At 41.3% G+C, this 18,149-nt stretch overlaps 1 protein-coding gene across 3 annotated transcripts in view; it reads left to right on the top strand.

Annotated features, from left to right (window-relative positions):
* Positions 1-18,149, top strand: part of ATG7 (autophagy related 7) — a 320,442-nt gene that overhangs the window by 111,779 nt on the left and 190,514 nt on the right. For all 3 annotated transcript variants that reach the window (XM_066245020.1, XM_066245021.1, XM_066245019.1), the window contains exon 16: positions 721-796. In XM_066245020.1, the coding sequence (XP_066101117.1) occupies positions 721-796 (76 nt within the window). The remainder of the gene's footprint in view (positions 1-720; positions 797-18,149) is intronic.

Genomic DNA, 18,149 nt, shown 5'->3' with positions numbered 1-18,149 from the left:
CTCCAGAATTAAATGAAAATAAGCAGCTTATCTTGTCTTCCATTCATCTCTCATTTTCCTCAGCTATCCGCGATCTAAGTTTCTCCTGACAGGAAGTATCTGGGAGAAAATCGTGGGAGTTGATTCTATGATTTCCTGACACTGATCCCTCTGTCTGCCATGCTTTCACTGGTTGTAGGCTGAAACTAGGTTCTGTGTCACTTGTCTTCTATGCCATAAGCAACCACCACCCATTGTTCAGGAAGGAGTGTATTCTCACTCTTCTTTTCCTTCCTTCATTTTGGTAACATTGACATCACCTCAAGAAGTTATGGTTGGAAAGTTTTCCATTTCAAATTCCAATATGAGAACATGCTGTGGTGTTTTTTTACAAGACCACCGCAGAACAAGTGAGTTCCCGTACTAAACATTGTGTTTGGCAATTTACCTAGCTTACTCCTCGTTTATTTCTTACAACCATATCATTCCTATTTTATAGATGATGGACCTGAAACACAGAGAAGTTAAGTAACTTGTCTATGCTGACAAGCTCTGGTTATTCTACTTCCAAAACTCAAGCATTTTTTAGTACTCTTCTGCCTCCCCTGCGAGGGAAATCGCTTATATGCTGCCTAGCAAGAGGCATTTTGGTTATCTTTATAAATCTTACATGGACTGCCTTACATGTGTTAAACATGAACTTTTACTAAATGAGCTAGTCTAATTATTTTCTTTTCTCAGGGGCTATGCCATTGCCAGCAGCAGTGATGACCGCATGAATGAGCCTCCGACCTCGCTTGGGCTTGTGCCCCACCAGGTTAGTGATTTGGAAATGAAATCACAGTTCTGGACCTGATCCCAGTAGTGCAGGGGGAAAACTTTGGGGTTACTTTACATACCATTAGCCCTTCCCACCTCTTCTTCACTCTACATACCCTGCAGCCTCCCTGGAATTTCAGTGGGAGTGTTTTATGACCACTAGGAAGGTATCTCATTCTGCAGGATGGTGAGGAAAAGAAATCATGAACAAGTAGAGTCTTTGATCCATTTAGCATGTTGACTAGAGGTCTCATAATGGAGGAGGAAAAGAAAGAATGGGGTTTGGAATTAACCAGACAGAGGTTTAAATCCCAGCCCTGCATTTATTAAGATGGCCTTCCTTGGTCAAGTCACTAAACTTCTGTGAGCCTTAATTAGTATTCTTACCTATAAAATGGAGATGATAATAAAGAATTCATTGCAGAGATAAGGGATAGTATATAGAAACAGCTGAGCAACAGTGAGTGCCCATCACAGCCCCTCAATAAATATGCCTTCTATTTTTGTTTCTATTGTTTGTTATTATTATTGACTCCCTAGCCAAATGCAAAGCCTTTATAGGAATGCTTAGGAAAACCAAAAAGTGGGGTGTCTTTTCAGGAAAAGAATCTGACATCTCCTAAGGAAGGCCCATTCCATTGAGAGCTAAAAAGAAAAAACTAGTGGAATGAAAATTTAGAATTCATCTTACCTCTTCAGTAATTCTCTTATACTGTGTTTGGAGAAATGAAGTTTTCTCACCTTAAATTTGGAAATCGTTTCTCTAGGTTTCATGCATGCATGTCTATAACAGGCAGGCTGTCTCCATGCATGAAATGGTGATAGTACACAAGAGTCCTGTCTGGGAATTTGCTAGGACAGACTCACACTTGAATGCAGGGAGCAGAGTGACCCACTCAGTCCATATCTATCTTTCTCTGCCTCCCCTCCACCCGCCTCTTGTCATCTAGGACAGCCCTATCAATTTTCCAGTTAAAGATGAGAATCAGAAGAGGAGATATTACTTGTTCACAGTCACTCAGTGAGATAGTGGTTTAGCTGCAATCCAGACCTAAACTTGGCTTTCTGACCAGTGCTGTTTCTGAGATTTTGTGAGTGGAAAGAGTCTTGGCCTGCATGTTGGAAGAGTTAGCTTTGAATCACTCCTGCAGCCTCTTGCACTAAGTCACCCTCCATAGACCTGTGTTAGGTCCCTTAGAGCCTCAGTTTCCCTATCAGTAAAAGCATGTGCTTTATCTTGTCCTGGATTATGCCTCATGAGGGTTTGTAAACCATAAAATGCTGTGCAATGTGACCTTTCCAGCCTGCCTCACAAAGGTGGAATTTATTTGACATGAATGTGTTAATCTTTTCTACAAAAAGATTTCAAGTAGGACCCAACAGACATGATAATAACCCTCCATCATAAGGAAGCTGTCCTCCAGAGCTGACTTCTGCTATTCACGGTACCCTATCTCATTCACTTCCCCATCCTCTTCTCTTTTTCATGTCTCCTTTCCTTTCTTCTGACCTTGAGATGTGCCCTCATCTCCATTACAGATTTCATACTGAGAAGAGCCTTAATTAATTAAGTTTTCAGTCATGCCCCTGCACTGGTTTTCTTCTTTAAGTCCTTTATGTTAAATTACTGCAGTTGTAGTTTTCTCAGTGCTGAGGCCAGAGGGTAAAACAGTCTCTTTTTTATAAAGTGTCAAAATGCATGTGCTGATGTTTTTACAGTACTATGGCAACTAATCCTTCTTAGTGTTATTTACCCCCATTGAGCCTTGCAATTGTTTGTCATTCATCAGCTCTTCTAGTTCTTTCTCCCTGTTTTCAAATGTCTGAAGGATTATTTTGGTTGTTGGCCATCTCTTCATTTGGCCTTTTCAAAGGCTGAAGAATAACGCAGCCATATATGGGGAAGTCCAGTGTGTGTGATTACTTGCTTACATTATTAAAAGTTTCAAGCCTTTTATTTTTAGCTACTTTCTAAAAAGAAAGTGGAGAAAGAACTTTAAAATTATTAATCAGGCTTGTGTGGTCCCTATTTATAGGCTTTAAATTTCTTCTTTTTTTTTTAAGTGGAGTGAGTCCATTTATGCAACTATGTTTTGATTAGGAGAACATTGTTTCCACAAAAACACTGGGCTGTGTTGCAATGCCTTATTGCAGACTCAGCACTTCCCTCCTCCTCTTCCTGGCTCTCCGAGACTAATGGTTTCCTGTTGGAGAGGAACTCGTCAACTCCTTTGTGTGCTTTGTATACAAAGAATGACCAGTGATATCCCCTGGGCTCGTTTTCCTCAGTTCCCCAAAGGAGAGTGTTTATAATTGGCCCCGGTGGAATGAGCTGTAGTAGGAAAGTGATAGTCCTTGGACCGAGAATTACAGGACCCCCCCCCCCACCACCAACTCATTGTGTAATGTGGGGAAAGTTGCCTAAGTAACCTGCGCTCCCTGTATCTGTGCTCTCCTCCACCTCTGACCTAGGAGGTTGAAGGATTACTTTGTTGATCTTGCTGTGGGACCACAGGCAGAATTTGACCTATATACAGAGATTGGCCAAGTGCAGGAAAAGGCTTGATTAGGCCCTGAAATTCAGTGATATTCAGCCTGGAAAACAAACAAACAAACAAAAAACTCTCTTCTTGAATTTGAAAACCCAGAAAAAAACATTTGAAGGTGAGAAAACAGGCTTATGGGTTTGTTCTTTTTTTTTTAAAGTCTCTGGAACAGGACACGTGGATGGGATTCTGTAAGCAGGCAGCAGCAAGTATAACCCACTTGGTGTCTAAAAAGACAATGATTTTTAAATTTCTCATGATTTTATTGATGTACAAAATCAATATTGTGTAGAGAATCACACAAATCCTTAAGTATACAAAGTAAATTATAACAAAATGAACACTCTTATGCACCCAGCAGTCAGATCAAAATAAAATGTTAGGCCTGACCTGTGGTGGCGCAGTGGATAAAGCGTCGACCTGGAACACTGAGGTCACCGGTTCGAAACCCTGGCTTGCCTGGTCAAGGCACATATGGGAGTTGATGCTTCCTGCTCCTCCCTCCTTCTCTCCCTTTCTCTCTTTCTCTCTCTCTCTCCTCTCTGAAAAATTAAGTAAAATCTTTAAAAAATAAAATAAGATGTTATCATGTATCCCCAAAGCCTCTCTTGTGTTCCTCCTAATTATTATGGTTTCCTTCCTACACAGAGGCAAGCATCTCTTGATTCATAACACCATGGGAGACTTTCCTCTAATTTTGGACTTTTGTAAACGAAATCATATACTCTATAATGTTTGGAGTCTGAATTCTTTTGTAGAGAGAACTTTTTCATTGTAGATTGTAGCATACTACTATTCCCTCTGTTTCTTACCAAATAGGATAGTTTATTTCAAAAAGAATGAAAAAAGGTTGTCTTTTCCTGTCTCCTGGGTTGGTGGCTTAGTACTGTGAGGCCTGACCCTTTTTCCTAGTTCTTTGGTAAGAGGCATAGTTCAGGAGCTACAAAATATACAAACCACTCCTGATAACTCCTAGAAGTTGATTTGTAGGCTGGTGAGAGATTCTGAATTTATTATCCACCTACAAAGCTGCTGGCCATTTAGCTGGACATCCCTTAAAGAATGAAAAACAAGGTGCCAATACAACAGTCATTCAAACGCCACAGTCATTAATATAGCAGTCCTGATTTATCCCATTGGTAGACCAGACAGTTCATGTCTTTTGTCTTTGGGTGAATGTTCTCTTGGTTCTCAAGCACTGATGAATAAAGACCCTGAATGAGTATGCTTTTCCTTAGGGTTTGGACTTGCCAGCCCCATGGTTCTCTCAGGGTCTTGAATTCTTGCTTTTAGTCACTTTCAGAAAAGTAGAACAAAGCCCAAACTAGGACAGGACCCTGGTTGGAACCTGGCCTGGGAACTCTCTAAGGAGGCAAGTGCTGACATAGAGCTGGGTCTCTCTGGCCAGGCCTTGGACTGCTATTTATCTGGCCTCTCTGTACAGGCTATGCCCCACAAATCCTCAGGCCTTTATCTTTTAATAAGATCTCTTTACTTTGCTCAGAAATACTTATCTCAGTGTGTGTCTGGGGTTATGGACAGATTGACTTCTGAGAAAGAGAATAAGTAGATAAGCATTAAGAACATATTCCCTGAGATTTGCCCAGGAGAGAAATCTCCTTCCTTCTCTGGTTCTGTACCCCTCAGATTGATGACAATGGAAATGGCAAGAAAAAGGGACAGTCAAAATGTCTGCTGTTCCACCATATCAGCTGTTGTGGTTTGTAACGCACTCATCCTCCCTCCCTCTATTCAATCATTCCTTTACAAATGATTCCCAAACAAGCACCATTCAGTTCAGAGAATTAAGTAATTGGACAGGATCACCCAGTATTTGCTTTTGGAGTCATCTAAGGTGTTAGATGTACCCGTTTGGATGTTATGACATCGGTTCCAGTGGGGCGGCACCTGAATAGTCAGAGGATCTGGATACAGGACCTGACAGTGTCCGTGCTTCCTGTGCAAGGCTCTAGAAGAGAGAGTGATTTCCTTTCCTTCATACACATAGGACAGGATAAGATACAGGTAGTGCCAGAGTTCAAAAGTGTCTCAGCTCCTCTTGTCCCAAGAGGACTTGAGTATAACTTGATCAGTGGGAGGATGTTACTTGTGCCCCACCAGTTCTGCTCCCTGATGAGGCTGTCTGATGTGCAAGCAGCCTGCGGGCTACACATGTGACCGTACAGATCTGATTGGAATCCCAGCTTTCCCTCTTCATTCCACTTTCCTCCATTTATTCTTTTTTTTTTCCTCCATTTATTCTTTAAGCTCATTTTACAGAAGGATTTGAAACAGCTCTTGCCACTTGTCTCTGTGTGACCTCTCTGAACTTCATATTTTATATCAGTAAAATGGGGATAATAATAAAATAAACTCTTGGAATTCATCTACAGATTAAATTATATGACATTTACTAAGCATTAGCACAGTTCTGAGCAGGTAAGAGACACTTGTAAATAGTGGTTTTATCTTTCTCTTGTACTTTTAATTAACATGGTAAAGTGGGAGCTTATCTACTTTCCTAAAAACTAAGTTACAAAGAATCTCATAGAACTTGGGAAGTAGTGAGTGAGTAGGGAATGGTTGGAACGATTAGCCCTGTTGTGCAGAATTTTCTAATGATGACACTGGCTCATTCCCAGTTTACTTCTGCCCTATGGTGACTCCAGTTCGATAATGAGAGGTGGGTCTGCGTTGATAGCTGAAGCTGTTTGAAACAAAGACCACTGTGGTGCATGGGGTTTTGCAATTGCTAAACTTTCTGTTTTGGCATTGAATTTGATTAAGAATCTATTCAACATCCAAGAGGGATATGGAGTTTGGAGTCAGTTTTTATTTATGCAAACTCCAAGCTCTAGAAATATTGCCAGGCCTGCTGGAAACTGGTGTGAATTAAAGCAGCAGTGTTAGTTAATGGTTGCAACTGTGCCTTCTCAGAATGGCTGTTTGTTTTTGGGCCTTGGAGCTTCAGTTCCCACCCAGGTGAGGAAGGCTTGGAGCTCAAGTAGTTTTTACTCAGATGAGGTGTGAACACTAGAATGGAAGGAACCCTTTCTATTCCTGATCCATAATTTTGTAGCCAGCTGGCCATAACAACTAAAGACAATTTAATCTATCCAAGCCCTGATAGCAGCCACCTAGATGCTGAATTTTTGGTTTGGGGGGGGATGTTTTCTGAATTCCTCAGGCATTCTGTTTCATTCATTCATTTATTCATTTTTTTTATTATTTAGAGAGAGAGAGAGGAAGGGAGAAAGACACACAGAGTGAAACATCAATTTGTTGTTCCACTTATTTATGCATTCATTGGTTGATTCTTGTATGTGCCCTGACCAGGGATCAAACCCACAACCTTGGTGCATCAGGACGATGCTCTAATGGTCTTCACTTTCTTTTCTTCTTTCTTTTTACCTTCTTGCTTTCTTCCCTCAGACTTTGGAGCCAGAAAGAACAGAACTAACTTTCCTTGTTTTGCTACTTGATAGTTGTGGATCCTTGGCCAAGCCATGCCACCTTCCTGAGCCTTGATTTCTTTATCTGGAACGTGGGAGAAGGTCACAGGATGGCAGTGAGGCCAAACTGAGATGAGTGTATGAAAACACGAGAGCACTAGACACAGGATGGCACTTAATAAGTGTCAGTGCTCTCCTCCTTCCCCCCAGGCCAGGGCATCATTTTCCACATTATTCCAGGGTAAGCCTTCCCATCAAGGTTAGGAGGGAGCAGTTGTTTATGTGGAAGGGAAAAGGAAGAAGAATATGCACTTTTAGGGAGGCCAGAAGAGGTGAAGAAGATGGCTGAGAAGGGTGCTCAGTGAGTTTGAAGCTCGGAAGGTGGCCAGGGTATCTGTAAGAGAGAGTTGGGGGATGTTGGTGTCGAGAGGTCCCTTGGGAGGTGAGGTGGTGCCAAGGGAAAAGAATGCACAAGGAGTTAGCATGGGGGAGAGAGTTACAGAAGCACCGTGCACTTTATTTCCCAAGGCCAGTTTTTTTATACCGTGTAGAATTCATGCATGTGCGACCCCCCTTCTGCAGTAATAAACTATAGATAAGGCAGCAGGTTACATAACTGTGGGAGCAACAGCGCATGCGCTCCCACTCCTTTGTCATAGCTACTGCGCAGGTGCCCAGGGCTCCAGCTCATAGCTGGGCTCTCACAGGGGAGCACAACGGGTGAGGTGGAGAGGCAGGCAGGGTCTTACAGGCCATTTTAATGGTTTGGATCCAGGGGCAACAGAAAGCCATTGAGGAATCATAAGCTAAGCCATGATTATGTTGAGGTTCTGCACGGAGAATAGACTGGAGGTGGTTTGAGTGGCTCTGAGTACAGAATTAAAAACTCTTTAGGCTTTAAGTGGAAGACAACCTGACCCAGGGACCCCACACCTGGCTATGTATCTGAATCATCTCGGGAGCCATTTTAGAATACACATTTCCCAGCCCAGATCCATGAAGTGACAACCTCCACAGGGACATTAGGCATTTGAGAACCACAGCTTCAGTCTATAAAAATGGTTTCTTGGTGGCATCCTGTGGGACAAAGTATGTAATTCATCGAGGTCACACCAACACCAGATCCTGCTCTTTGAACATGCCTTCTGACTTGTATGCTCCCACCAACACTAGTTCTGTTCCCAAAAGGGCCCATGACACCTTGTCCCAAGCAGGTGTTCCTGCCTTTGACCCTTTGGGTGCTAATAATATGCACACAGATGTGCCTGTTGAACTCAGGCCTGACCACCCCCATCCACAGACCAGCCAAAACAGCATTTAAAGGCCTTGCTCTAATGCTTTTTCTTTTCTGCCATGTTTTTACTCCTCCTGGTGAGGAGAGCATGTCCTGTTGTATAAGGCCCTGTTATCCAAACACAGATATCACTAAGTGCCTCATGGATGTCTGACAGTGGGGATTTCAACTCAAGCTGCTTTGGTCCATTATGGGACCTGGAGCAATGAGAGGTAAGGGAACCAGGAAACCACAACTAATTCTATTTCTTCTAAATTCTGTCATTTCCAGGTGGGTTTTTAAGTATTTATTTAGTATCAAAGATTCACATATTGTAGAGCCAGTTTAGACATAATTATTTTTTCTAGAAGGCTATACCTGAAACTGATTTTGCTGATTATTTCAGGGAAGAGGAATTGAGGCAGTTGGGACTTAAACTTCCACTTTGTGCCTTTTGGCACTGTTCTGGAAATGTTAATCAAGATTTTAAATTATATTTTTACATCACCTTTTTTGAGGTATAATTTATATACAATAAAATGCACCCATTTAAAGTGTGCTTTTTAATGAGTTTTGACTAGTGTATACATTCATATATAGTTACTACCACCACAGACGATCTAGAACATTTGCAATCACCCCCAAAAGTTCCTTTGTCCCTCGTCCCAAATGTGGGGAAACAACTACGTTAGGCTTGCTTGCTTGTTTACCGGCTGCAAGCCCTTTGCCTGATTAGTGCGAAAGCACATGGCAGAGGCACGAGTGCATAGCCTATATAAGGCTATTGATGCTTGCACTCGAGAGAGATTAGAAATGGCGGAATGATTGCCTGCTCGCCACTGTGAGGTGCCATTTTGCTGTTTATTTGCCTGAGAAGAGGTTTTCCCCTGCCTATGTGCTTGTCTACCATTGTGAGACTTGATTAAACGGGATGGCCCTAACCCTTTCCAGCTCTGCAGTTTTTCTGCGGTCTGCCCAAATAAGGTGTGAACCTGTCTGGCCTTGGCCACCGGCTTTACAGTGAACCTGGCAGCTTTTCCCCCACTAGGAAGTAGGGAGATTGAGAAACCAGTATTCAGAGGAGGCTATTTAAAGGGAAGTTAAATATTTTATTTAAGAAAAAAGAAAAATGGGAGTAAATATGCTATGAGAGTATGAGGGGTTTTTTTGTTTGCTTTTTTTGTTTTCTGTGATATGTTTATTAGTTTTATTATTGGTAGAGTTAAAATTTTTAAATAGCAGTTTAATAGCTACATTCCTGTAAGGAAAGATTGACAGCAAATATTAGCAATAGAATAGGAGTTTAGAGTAAGCTGTGTGCTATCCCAGAAGTTAGAGAATTTACCTAAAGCAGTGTCAAGAGGCCTTAGTTCCTATGTGAATGGAGAAATAACTTTGATATTTTCTAAAACTTTTTCATTTAAATATTAATTTAGATGTTGGCCGAATTAGGTGGGTATAAAGGTACTGTTATTCTTATAAAACGTGGAAAGAAGAATCTTGCTAACTACTTCCCTCTGTTTCCTGACAACTAACAGGTGATGTTAAGTTGGTACAGGGTAAACCACAAGAAAGTGTAAGTAAGCTTGGTAGCTGAGAGCATCTTGTTTCACAAGCTTGCCAGATAAGAATGATCTGGGACTTCTTTGGAACATGCAGATTCTCAGGCCTCACCCCAGACCTTTCCTTCAAGTTCCAGGGGATTCTTCTGATCAGGCAAGTTTAGAATAATACTGAATGAGCATTTTGTTTTACACATTTTGCACACTTATAAATAGGAAGATGAGGGTGAAGTTTTCTCCACCCAAGCAAGGGACAGATCCTTATAACTTCTATGATTGTGCATTGAGACCTGGCCTCTCTAAATTGGTGTGAATATATTTATTAGCATTTTGCTTGTGGAAAGGGAGTTGAGATTTCTCTGGATCTCTAAGGAAGGTGCTAAAAATTTAAGTAGCAACCTCTGTTCTTTAACTTTTATGCATTTCTTATAAGATAGAGGGTATGTAGATCATGTTGCGGGAGCTCTGTGCATTAGTAATACTAGGGATTTAAAGCATTGTCGTGGGGGAAGGTTTTCTTTCACATTGCCTGAATGGTGGAAAGCTGGAGTTTTTCTTGTGGGTTACTTGGGACATGATTTCTTTGTATAGTTTAGATACAAATCCTTTGGTAGGCTTTATGGTGTTTGTGTTTTTATCATTCATTTCATAGTGAATAATACTGAGTACCTTTCATGAGCAAATCACTGTGCTGTGGGCAAATACAAGTAGTTCAATCTGTGTCTTGTCCTCTAAAAGCAAGAGAGAGAAATAATTTTAAAAATCACTGTAGAACACTAGTTGATCCTGAAATTTATATGGAAAGGTAAAAGACCCAGAATAGCCAAAATATGCTTAAAAAAGAAGAACAAAGCTAGGAGACTTAGGCTTCCTAGTTTCAAGACTTACTGTAAAGCTACAGTTAATCAAGACAGTCATAGGATGGATAGATGGATAAACGAAATAGAATTGAGAGTCCAGAAATGAACCCTTACATTTGTGGTCATTTGATTATAGTTCAAAGGGTAAGGGGAAGAATATAGTCTTTCCAACAAAGTGTTGGGACAACTGGATTTCCACATACAAAATAATGAATTTGGACCTTTACCTTAACACCATATACAATAAATCAACTCAAAATGGAAGATAGACCTAAATGTAAGAGCTAAAATTATAAGACTTGAAAAAAGCATAAGTAATCTTCTTGACCTTGGGTTAGAAAATGTTTATTTATATATATTTATATATGACACTAACCAACCAAGCAACCAAAGGAAAAGAAAATTAGACTTCATGAAAATAAAAAAAAATTTTGTGCTTCAAAGAACACCATCAAGAAAGTGAAAAGACAGCATACAGAATGGGAGAAAATATTTGCGAATCACATATCTGAAAAGAAAATTGTATTCAAAATATATAAAGAATCTTTAGCCTGACCTGTGGTGGCGCAGTGGATAAAGCGTTGACCTGGAATGCTGAGGTTGCCAGTTCAAAACCCTGGGCTTGCCCGGTCAAGGCACATATGGGAGTTGAAGCTTCCTGCTCCTCCCCCCTTCTCTCTCTCTCTCTCTCTCTCTCTCTCTCTCAACCTCTCTCTCTCTCCTCTAAAATGAATAAATAAATAATTTAAAAAAAAAGAATCTTTAACAATAAAAAGAAAAACATTTAAAATTTGACAAAGAATTTGAATAGACAGTTCTCCAAAGAAGATATGCAGATGGTCAAGAAGCACATGGGAAAATGCTCAAAATTATTACTAGAGAAATGCAAATCAAACCCACAGTGAGATATCAGTTCACACTCATTAGAATGGCTACAATAAAAAAAAAAAAGATACTAGTAAGTATTGACAAGAATGTGAAGAGACTGGAAACCTCATATTTTGCTGGCAGGAATGTAATATGGTACAGTCACTTTGGAAAACAGTATAGCAGTTCCTCATTATATTAAGCAATAATTACCATCTGACTCATTAATTCCACTTTTTGGAAAGAAATGTCCATCAGCTGATAGATGAAAACAAAATGTGGTATATTTATACAATGGAATATTATTTGGCCATAAAAAGGAATGAAGTACAGATATGTGGCATAGTATGGGTAAAAATATGCTTAGTGAAAGAAGACAACCTTGCATGATTCCATTTATAGCAGGGGTCTCCAAACTCTTTACACAGGGGGCCAGTTCACTGTCCCTCAGACCATTGGAGGGCTGCCAAATACAGTGGTCCTCTCACTGACCACCAATGAAAGAGGTGCCCCTTCCAGAAGTGCAGTGGGGGCTGGATAAATGGCCTCAGGGGGCCGCATTGCAGCCCGCGGGCCGTAGTTTGGGGACGCCTGCTTTATAGGAAATAAACAAAATAGGCAAATCAATAGACACAGAAAGTAGATTAGTGGTTGGCAAGGACTGAGGAAAGTAGAGAATGGGGACTAATTGCTTATGAGTTCTAGGTTTCTTTCTGAAATTAGATATTGGTGATAGTTATACAACTTCGTGAATATACTAAAAAGACACTGAATTATATGCTTTAAAAAATTATTTATTTATTTATTTATTTTTTACAAGGAGAGAGAGAGAGAGAGTCAGAGAGAGGGACAGACAGGAACGAAGAGAGATGAGAAGCATCAATCATCAGTTTTTCGTTTTGACACCTTAGTTGCTCATTGATTGCTTTCTCATACGTGCCTTGACTGTGGGCCTTCAGCAGACCGAGTAACCCCTTGCTGGAGCCAGGGACCTTGGGTTCAAGCTGGTGAGCTTTGCTCAAAGCAGATGAGCCCGCGCTCAAGCTGGCGACCTCGGGGTCTCGAACCTGGGTCCTCCGCATCCCAGTCTGACGCTCTATCCACTGCGCCACCGCCTGGTCAGGCTAAAAAGTGAATTTTATATTACATGAATTATATCTCAGTAAACATACTTTTAAAAAATAATTATTACACAAGGTATTTTGATGATAGATACCAAAAAGAATTTCATGGTAATAAGAGATGTTGTTTCTAAATTGGGTGCTTGGTAGATTGAAGGTTTGTGAAAAAAGTGTGTTTGAGTTGAGTGGCTTTTAAGGAAGATGAAGATTTGGAGCTATTTCCAAAAGAAAGAGTTCTGAGTACCAGAATTCAGCATGAGACAAGGTGTGAAATATGGAAATGTCTTTGGACAGGAAGTTATATTTCAGTTTAGCATTTGTATGGGGCTTTTGAAAAGATTTAATCCAAGACATAATCAGAAGGGCAGGTTGGGCCCAGATTAGTGGGAACCTTTAAAGGCCAACATAAAGAATTCTCTGCGGTATTCAGCTCTTGGAAGTTGGTTAAATATGACATACCTCAGAGCTGTATCCTCAGAAAATTAATCAACAGCATAGAATGGATTAAATGGAAGGGAGAGAGCTCACCTGTAAAGATAACCCATTAGGAATCTGTTACCATTTGTCTGAGAAGAAGGCTTTCCTCCTTTTTTATTTTTTATTTATGAGAGCGAGACAGAGAAACAGGAAGGGAGAGAGATGAGAAGCATCAACTCATAGTTGCGGCACTTTAATTGTTCATTGATTGCTTCTCATATGTGTCTTGACTGGGGAGCTCCAGCTGAGCCAGTGACCCTTTCCTCAAGCCAGTGACCATGGATGGGGTCATGTCTATGACCCCACATTTAAGCCGGTATTCCCATGCTCAAGCTGGTGAGCCTGCACCCAAGCTGGCAACATTTAGGTTTCAAACCTGGGTCCTCAGTGTCCCAGGTCAATACTCTATCAACTATGCACTTAGTCAGGCTTTCTTGTTTTTTGTTTGTTTGTTTGTTTTTAAATATGACCCCCTTATTTTAAAGATTTTATTTATTGATTTTACAGAGAGAGGAGAGAGAGGGGCCATGGAGTGAGAAGTATCAACTCATAGTTGCTTCAACTTTAGTTCAGGGGTCGGGAACCTTTTTGGCTGAGAGAGCCATGAACGCCACATATTTTAAAATGTAATTCCGTGAGAGCCATACAATATGTTTAACACTAAATACAAGTAAATGTGTGCATTTTATGTAAGACCAACACTTTTTTTTTAAGACCAACACTTTTATTTTTTTTCATTTTTTTTTCTGAAGCTGGAAACAGGGAGAGACAGTCAGACAGACTCCCGCATGCGCCCGACCGGGATCCACCCAGCACGCCCACCAGGGGCGACGCTCTGCCCACCAGGGGGCGATGCTCTGCCCATCCTGGGCGTCGCCATGTTGCGACCAGAGCCACTCTAGCGCCTGGGGCAGAGGCCACAGAGCCATCCCCAGCGCCCGGGCCATCTTTGCTCCAATGGAGCCTTGCTTGGCTGCGGGAGGGGAAGAGAGAGACAGAGAGGGAAAGCGCGGCGGAGGGGTGGAGAAGCAAATGGGCGCTTCTCCTGTGTGCCCTGGCCGGGAATCGAACCCGGGTCCTCCGCACGCTAGGCCGACGCTCTACCGCTGAGCCAACCGACCAGGGCAAGACCAACACTTTTAAAGTACAATACATCTCTGAATTCTTTTTAATAACATTGTTATGCTGTTGCTAACCAAAGATGAATAAAGTACTTATTACCATTAATGCGACTTCTGGTGCTGCATGGTTTTGCTGATGGCTTTGTAGTCTGGTTGATACGTGGTGAGGTTAAGCTTCATGCAGGCGTTGAGACTTTCATCCATTAAATGTGATCATAGGTTGGTCTTAACATTCTTTAGATGTGAGAAAGACTGCTCACATGCATACGTAGAGCCAAACATCGTCAGTACAGCAATACTCACACGCTGCAGTGTGTGGTATGTGATGGGAAGCGCATTCCAAGTTTTGACAATCAGCTGGTTCACGGGTTGGAGCTTTTTCATTTCTCCCCACTTGTGTTTGCTCGCAAACTCTGCTTGCTGTCGTGCAAGTCTTTCCAAATCTTTATTCAGTGACTTGAACTTATTCACCCACATGTCTGAGGCCTTCAGGTCAGCAGCTTGTAGCTCAAAATCTCTGACGGAGACACCGGGGATGTAACTCAGGTTGGGGCTGTCTACTACACATTTGTGCGGATGGCTGATGAACTTAAAAAGACGAGTGTGCTCACAAAATTCTCCAAAGTGTGTTTGAATGACTGCAGGAGATTAGATGTGAAGCCCACTAGCTGCTGGAGATCAAGATGTTGAGCAGGGTCACTTGCTGTGCATGCATCTTTAAACTCTCCCAGTTTTTCAAAGTGTAGTAAACGACCTGTTTCAACGTCCGCGATGAAGAGTTCCAGCTTGTTTTCAAATGCAAACACTGCTTGTTGAAGGGATAAGACTGTATTTCCAAAGCCTTGCATTTTCACATTGAGCTGGTTCAGATGTTCAGTCATGTTCACGAGACAGTAGAACTTCAGGAACCACTCAGTGTTAGCTAACTCAGGATGTTTGACGTTTTTCATTTTAAGAAAAGTCCAGATTTCACTCAGACAAGCTACGAAACAGCTGAGCACCTTCCCTCTTGACAACCAACGCACATTGCTGTGCAGAAGCAGACCAGGATAATTATTCCCAACTTCATCCAGCAGTGTTTTAAACTGGCGATCATTTGAAGCTTGGGCAACGATAAACTTGACCACCCGAATGACCAGCGACATCACCTCACCAAGCTGCTCGCCACACATCTGAGCACAAAGCGCCTCCTGATTGATGTAGGATGCAATGAAAACTTAGGATGGGTCTCTTTTCCTGTTCACGAAGAAGCACTACGAATCCTTTGTTTTCCCCCCCATGCATGAAGCGCCATCAGTACACACCGAAATAAGTTTATCCATTGGTAGATTTTTTTTCTTTAGCGAACTCAGTGAAAGACTTGAATATATCCTCCCCTCTTGTTGTCTCTTTCACAGGCAAAACAGCAAGACTTTCCTCACGTAGCATGTCACCAAAAGCATACCTTGTAATCATGCATGTCACCAACAGCATACCTTGTAATCATGCTGAACTGGGATAAATGGCTTATGTCTGTTGACTCATCCAAAGCGAGAGAAAAGAATGGTGCTGCATTTATGTCCTTCACTTGTGTTGCCTCAATTTGATTTGCCATCATGATGGTATGATCGTGAACAGTTCTTGCTGACAGAAACATGTCTTTTATTCGTTTGATTATCTTGTCTTTATCCTGAAAAGTCATCAAAAAGTTCATTGGCAACATCAAGCATGAATGTTTTAGCATACTCCCCATCTGTGAATGGCTTTCCATTTCTCACAATTGCTAAAGCACCAGCAAAGCTAGCTGAATTCCAGTGACCTTGTTGGGTCCAAACACGGAGTTGCTGCTGACTAGCTTGCACTCTGCACAGTAGCTCTTGACATGCTTTCTTCCTGCTGTCCCCTGCTGGATATTTTGATGCAAATGTAGTATGGCATGTGTTGAAGTGCTGCTTTATATTTGACCGTTTCAGCAATGCAATTTTATCATTGTATATTAGACACACTGCAGAACCTGCTCTCTCCACAAAGGCGAAAACCTCTGCCCATTCCTGCTGAAAAGTACGATACTCATCTTTTTTTCTTTTAGCCATCTTTGTCAAAAGGGTTTCTACAATTAGCTAGCTGACTACTTGATTAAAAGGAGAGAAGTTTACTTCCTGACCTCACAATGACCCGTGTACATTAGGCATACAGTAAAAATTTGGTGTTGTCCCAGAGGACAGCTGTGATTGACTCCAGCCACCCGCAACCATGAACATGAGCTGTAGGAAATGAATGGATTGTAATACATGAGAATGTTTTATATATATATATTTTAACTTTTTTTTTTAATTAAATATTTGTCTGGAAACCAGATACAGTCATCAAAAGAACCACATCTGGCTTGCGAGATAGGTTCCCGACCCCTGCTTTATTTGTTTATTGCTTACTGTTTGTGCCTTGACCAGGCAAGCCGAGGGTTTCAAACTGGCAACCTCAGCATTCCGGGTTGACGCTTTAGCCACTGCACCACCACATGCTAGACAAGAAGGCTTTCCTCTCTTAAATTACCTAAAACTGGAATTACTTTGATGAAGTTCTGGGCCTTCTGATACCAAGTTGGTGAATTTGAAAGGCCACACACATATTTTCTGGGAAAATGAATCACAGCTTCCTAGTAAAGAGCTGTCTAGGTTGCTGAACAATAGTGTGTGGGCCCTTGCTTGGCCAACCCATTTACTTCAGCTCTTTTTTCTTATATTGCTCACCACCTCTATTTTTGTTTTTATTTCCTCTCTGTCCTTCCTTCCTCTTCTTTTTCTCTTTTCCTTTTGTTCCTAACTGGATCTTCTGTCTCCCTTCCCTTCAGCTTTCCCTCCCTACCTCCAATCATAAGACAGTTTAGCATGGAAAATTACCAGTATTTTTTGTACAACATAAAGAAAGCTTAATATTGGCTACATAAAAAAGGAAGAAATCTTTTAATGAAGCATACTTGTATATGGAGGCATTAAGATAGGTGATATCAATGATCATTTTAATCAAAAATATGCTACTGAGAAATTTTTTCTAGGTAAATTTTATATATATTAAATGAAAATTCTTTCCAGCCTATAACTTCCAGATCTGATGAGGTTCTCAACATTCCCATTTGTTTCTTGTCATTAATGTCTTCTCTGTCAGTTTAATGTCTTCTGTTTTAATGACATGAATAGCAAACTTTAGAACGTGATTGTGCCTCAAGTACTTCATTCTTAAGTGGTTGCTACATTTCCTGAGATGTAGGGAACTAAAAGATGATCACGTTTCAGAGGTTCTAAATGAGGTTATCTAAAATATCCTATTATTTCGACCAAACACTTTTGATCTTGGATTATATTGATAAAGACGTTTAAAAGATGGCTTTAGATTTTGTAGTATGCACATGCAGTTAGACTGTTACCTGTAGTGTGGGTATACAGATGGAATTATCCAAACTCAGAAGGAAGCCTGTTTCTTTAAAGAGTTTGTCAGGCTTTGTTTTGTTTTGTGGGGAGTGTTGCTAAAGGCAATGCTGCTGTGTAGATTGGTTCTTTTGCTCAATGAGACTGTTAAACTTGTGCTGAGACCTAATATTGAAAAGAAATGCTTTGATAGCCTGAGAGAAAGGGAAGAAGGCAGGGAGGGATAGAAACAAGGAGAAAGGGGGTCTAGCCCAGGGCCTGACTACGTTTAGAGTCAGGAAGGCTACATTTGTTTTTTAATTGAATTTATTGGGTGACATTGGTTCACAAAATGATACAGATTTCAAATGTACAACCCAACAAAACATCATCTGTACCCTCCCTCATCTGTCCATTGCCCCAAGCAAAGTCTCTTTCTGTCCTCATTTTCCCCACCTTTGCTCATCTGCCATACTCCCCAACCCTTTCTAGGAGGGCTACTCTTGAGTCTTAGCTCTGTCACTTTGTTTTCCTGATATAAGTTGCTTCACCTTGGCCTGACCTGTGGTGGCGCAGTGGATAAAGCGTCGACCTGGAAATGCTGAGGTCGCCGGTTCGAAACCGTGGGCTTGCCTGGTCAAGGCACATATGGGAGTTGATGCTTCCAGCTCCTCCCCCCTTCTCTCTCT

The sequence above is a fragment of the Saccopteryx bilineata genome, chromosome 10 (assembly GCF_036850765.1).
Source record: "Saccopteryx bilineata isolate mSacBil1 chromosome 10, mSacBil1_pri_phased_curated, whole genome shotgun sequence".
In the NCBI taxonomy this organism is placed as follows: Eukaryota; Metazoa; Chordata; class Mammalia; order Chiroptera; family Emballonuridae; genus Saccopteryx; species Saccopteryx bilineata.
This window is presented reverse-complemented; position numbering and strand designations above follow the sequence as displayed.